The 4404-nt window shown below is 58.7% G+C and overlaps 1 protein-coding gene across 1 annotated transcript; it reads right to left on the bottom strand.

Moving 5' to 3' along the window:
• Positions 1-300: 300 nt before the first annotated feature.
• On the bottom strand, positions 301-3905 carry TRAVEDRAFT_19598 (uncharacterized protein; the record flags this gene model as incomplete). The annotated part of the gene is made up of 7 exons (XM_008038956.1): positions 301-726; positions 778-861; positions 916-2283; positions 2340-2746; positions 2795-3071; positions 3285-3450; positions 3511-3905. The coding sequence occupies 7 exons, from the start codon at positions 3903-3905 to the stop codon at positions 301-303; spliced, it is 3123 nt and encodes a 1040-aa protein (XP_008037147.1).
• Positions 3906-4404: the final 499 nt, after the last annotated feature.

Here is a 4404-nt window from a genome sequence, read left to right as displayed (position 1 = left end):
TCTCCCAACAGGTTTGCTCTGCTTTTGGAAGTCCGCTGTGGCCGAACCCCGACGCCATCTTATCTCGCCCGCCCCCGACCGGCGCTTAATTGCGCGAACAGTCGGGCCTCGCGCGACCTCGCGCGACGCGCCGCGCGCGCACGTCTCCTCGCGCGCGCAGGTGCGCGCGGGCGCTACGATTTCTCCTGTACCTACCGGCGATCATAGGCACACGTGTTTACTTACCGACGTACCGGGTTGTGGCCAATATATGGACCCATAGTGGCGGAAGTAAAGCACATATTTAAAACAACATATCTACTACTCGGGACAGAGGTAACCAAACATGTGTACGGGATTAGGCTCGTCCGTGCGATGCGTATTCGTTTTAGCCATCGTGCGACGGGCCTCTGCGTGTTCAACTGCGCGCACCCAGTCCACTGTACCTTGGATGGCTTGAGCGGCCTTTCGCAAGCGCTGTGCATCGATTGGAGGGCGGCGCTCATCGTCGAAGAGCTGGCGTGCCCGGCCGAGGAAGCTGATGGCATCGTCGGGGCCGATCGTCTCCACGTCCGGTACAGCGTGTTTGTCGAATGCGCTGACCCATTTGATGGCACCTTGCATGCAGCGCACTGCGTTCCGGAAGAACCGGGGGTCTGGGTTGTCCACCTGACTGTTGAGAATCTTGACCGCAGTGAGCAGCCGGCGTGCAGTTCGCTCTAAGTCCTGCTCATCCTCGTCCTCGGGCTAGAACAGGTTTAGTATGTAGCCTCGGCCTGGTGCAGCTCGCCAACTTACCTCAAAATCGCAGTCTCCTCCACTGCGCGACCGTGGAAGCCCATCACGGCCGGTGGGCGGTGCCTTGTCAGGGGAAGAGCAGATCTATTAGAATATGTCAGTATTGCAAATGGACAATGCGGACTTGCTCGCACGCACCGGAGATGAGGATCTATCATATCTGTCTATACTTGGAATATTCACATCCGAGTCCGAGTCTTCGGCGGCCGGCGCAGTACGCTGGACGCGTGGCGGGCGCGGAACAATAGCCGACCGCTTGCGGCGCATGCGTGGGATCCAGGCGTGATTGCGCAGGTTTTCGGGTGCCGGGGCAGTCTCGCCGTCGATGGGGACGGTGTAGAAAGGGGGGATGTGGTAGCGGACAACGGTCCGCCACCATTTCGCAGTGAGCGGGCCGACTGCTTGCACGAGATGCTTGCAGAGTAAATGGGCGTGGTACTTCTGCGAGCCGCAGTCGCACGTCCACTGCGTGACATCCGTCGTGTACTCGCCGCGGATCTGTACCTTCCGGAGACGCTCCCACGAGCGCTTGAAGTCCTTCTGAACAGTTGTGAGTTTTGCAGGACGGCCGGGCCGGGAATTCTTCAGGATGCGACTGAGCGTGACGCGATACCGAGGGAGCGTCTTCGTAACGACCGCGTAGAGCGCGAGATCAATCGGCGGTCGGTTGTACATGTGCAGTACTAACCGCTTGATGCCACGCCACAAGGCCTCAACAATCATGGTTGTCCGCTTTCGGGGGATGCTCTCGGCGTACGCCGACCGTGCCCAGAGTTTCCAGCGTGATGGGCAGTACCAGGAGTTCCAGAGGTACGCCCAGACCTCGGATAGGTTGTTCGCCTTGCAATGGCGGTACATCTCTTCAACGGCGTCTCGATAAATGTCCTCTGCGGACCGACGGATACCGTGGCGCTCGGGCAGGAGAGGGTGCTGGCATGCGTGTTTGGTGAAGAGCCGGAGGATGGGGAGGCGGTGGCAAGCCGGACAGAACTGGTAGTCCGAAGCGCGGGAGCGTCCGCCAGTTTCCGATGTGTCGGGAGGAGTGTCGGGGTCGACGTTTGCAGAGTCCCGCTCGATCGCATCGACTTCGCGTCGGCAATCGTCTTCATCGTCGATCTCAGTCTCCTCTCCCTCGTCCACCTCCACTAGGTCTGGAATGTCGAAATCTTCGTCTTCCCATTCATCTCCGGCCTCGGCACGATCCGCGAAGAAGATGCCGTCGTCGCTTCGCTCGTCATCATCCAGCTCGAGCGCTGGATTGTCGACCAGCTGAGAGGGGCGTGCGGCGCAGCTACCAGCACGCTGCACATTGAACTGCTCGGCGGTGCCACCCTCCGCACGATTGCCAGACTTGGCGGGACGATCCGCAGGCGGCCGCAGGTGGCCGAGTGCATCGGCTATGTCCCCGGGCTTGAGAATGATCCGCAGCGCCGGTGTGAGAATTGGCGGGCGGCCGTCCACCAGTAGGCGAACCCGAGGGAGGGGCTTTTCCGGGGGTGGAGGAATCTGTAGATCGTGAATTCCCATCAGTCAGATCACACTGTCAGTGCCGAGAAACATACCGGATCCAGGCCAGCTTCAGAGCGTTGAGCAGCAGGGAGGAAGTGGGGGTCAATGAACGAGAATTCACTGTGAGCGGCATCTGCGTTGTAGGGCGCCGGAACATGCTTGTTCTTGCAAAGGCGCTGCTTTACGGCGCGAAGACCGTGCCAAAAACATAGCTGATGCTTCGCATACTTCCAGGTGGCGCCCATCGCGTTGATCTCGGAGAAGTCCTTGTCCGTAAGCGTAAACTCGGGGTCGATGCCGAGCTCCTTGAGCCGCTCTAAAAAGCGCGCGAGTACCGCCTGCTTGGCTCCAGCAGCGGCGTCCTTGGTCGTCCGGAGGAAGATGAATGCGAGTGGAATCCCAGCGCCGTTTGCATCCGCGACAGCAGAAAAGAGCTCGAAGTTCCCGCCGTTGGTATTCCCTAACACGGACTTAGAAATAATCGATAATAAATGAAAAGGCCGCTCACACGTTGAGTCCATTGCCAATTCTTGCGTGTGCTGCGCCCAGGCGCCCACGAAGTCGGTTACATAAAACGCTAATGCTTCTGTTCCTGGCTCTGCTTCCACATCCAGCATGGCGATGTGATGATCCTTCCCTCTCTCCTCGACGAACTTACGCGCGGACTCTAACGGCGAGTCTGCAAGACGCCACTCCTCGCGGCTGACCACGTGCCAATAGTAGTACACGGTGTTTGCACTGTACGGCAGCTCTACATCCTCCACGGGGAGCCCGCCCGCCTCTGTCTGCAGGATATGAGCCCAGATCTACAATCTCGGTAAGCCGCTTGCTCTAGGATGATGTCGTGATCGGGCTGGACTTGCCTGCCCGGGTGTCTGAGCACGCGCATGCTCCTGGATGTAACACTTCCATTTCTCCGGAAGGTGAACATCCAGGTATCCCACGTGTTCTTCTGAGTGCTTGAGAACCACACCGATGACATCGGACTTGTCGCTAACCGTCAGATGCAGCCAGCCATCGCATGGGAAACGGTCCATCCGATCGCTGTCCCGTGCCTTCTCTCCCTTTTGGACCTTCGCTTTGTGCTCACGGCTTTCTGATTGAGCACAACTGTAGGAGAACACTTCGGTCTCCTTCCGTACGCGTACACCGCGGTTCTCGAAACTGCAAGGTAATAGGACAAATCAATAACACAATCAAAGGTCCAATACTGATTTATCTCACGTCCAATGCAGCAACTGCACGTTTCCCATCGCATCGGCAAGTTGATTCGCGCGCTCCCGCGGTGTTGCACCGGCCGCCGCGATCGCAGCGATGTCCACCTGGGCGCGAACCTTCACAGGCGAGTCCGACTCCTTTACGGCATCCAGGAACTCGGCAACTGAGATCTCACCGAGATCTACTTCATCATCGTCGTCCTTCCCTAACCCGTCCTTCACGCCGTCATCCGTCTCGGCCTTGCGCTTGCCGGCGCGTTTCTTGCGGCTTTCCTTGCGCTGGTCGGTGCATTCCCGGCAGATAGCGGTCGGCTCTCCCTTCTTTCCGCCGGCGCTGCTCTTGATGCGAAGAGGGAAGCTGGCCAAATCCTTCTCAACGTGACAGATAGTGCAAATGGCCATGAGCAGGTGTGTGAGGGCAAGGAATTGCGATTTTTTCATTATACTGAGTACGATAATCATACAGGTACGAGGCACACAGGCCACGTGTGCCTATGATCGCCGGTAGGTACAGGAGAAATCGTAGCGCCCGCGCGCACCTGCGCGCGCGAGGAGACGTGCGCGCGCGGCGCGTCGCGCGAGGTCGCGCGAGGCCCGACTGTTCGCGCAATTAAGCGCCGGTCGGGGGCGGGCGAGATAAGATGGCGTCGGGGTTCGGCCACAGCGGACTTCCAAAAGCAGAGCAAACCTGTTGGGAGATTAAGGTCTCGTCCTGCAGGATATCTCGATCTCTATGGCACATTACGCTGATACAAGCGTGAATTCGCTGGAGGGTGATACATTCCAGCTGTATGACCTGCGCATCGAAGTCGTATGTCCTCCAGGGGAGCGCATCATGTGCGGAGCCAAGGAAGGGGACTACTTCACGCTCGAGGGCGAGATGCTCTATCTCCCGCCGGGC

Source organism: Trametes versicolor (genome assembly GCF_000271585.1).
Source record: "Trametes versicolor FP-101664 SS1 unplaced genomic scaffold TRAVEscaffold_5, whole genome shotgun sequence".
NCBI classification, from domain to species: Eukaryota; Fungi; Basidiomycota; class Agaricomycetes; order Polyporales; family Polyporaceae; genus Trametes; species Trametes versicolor.
The sequence above is the reverse complement of the archived record's forward strand: the minus strand, read 5'-3'. Positions and strand labels throughout refer to the sequence as shown.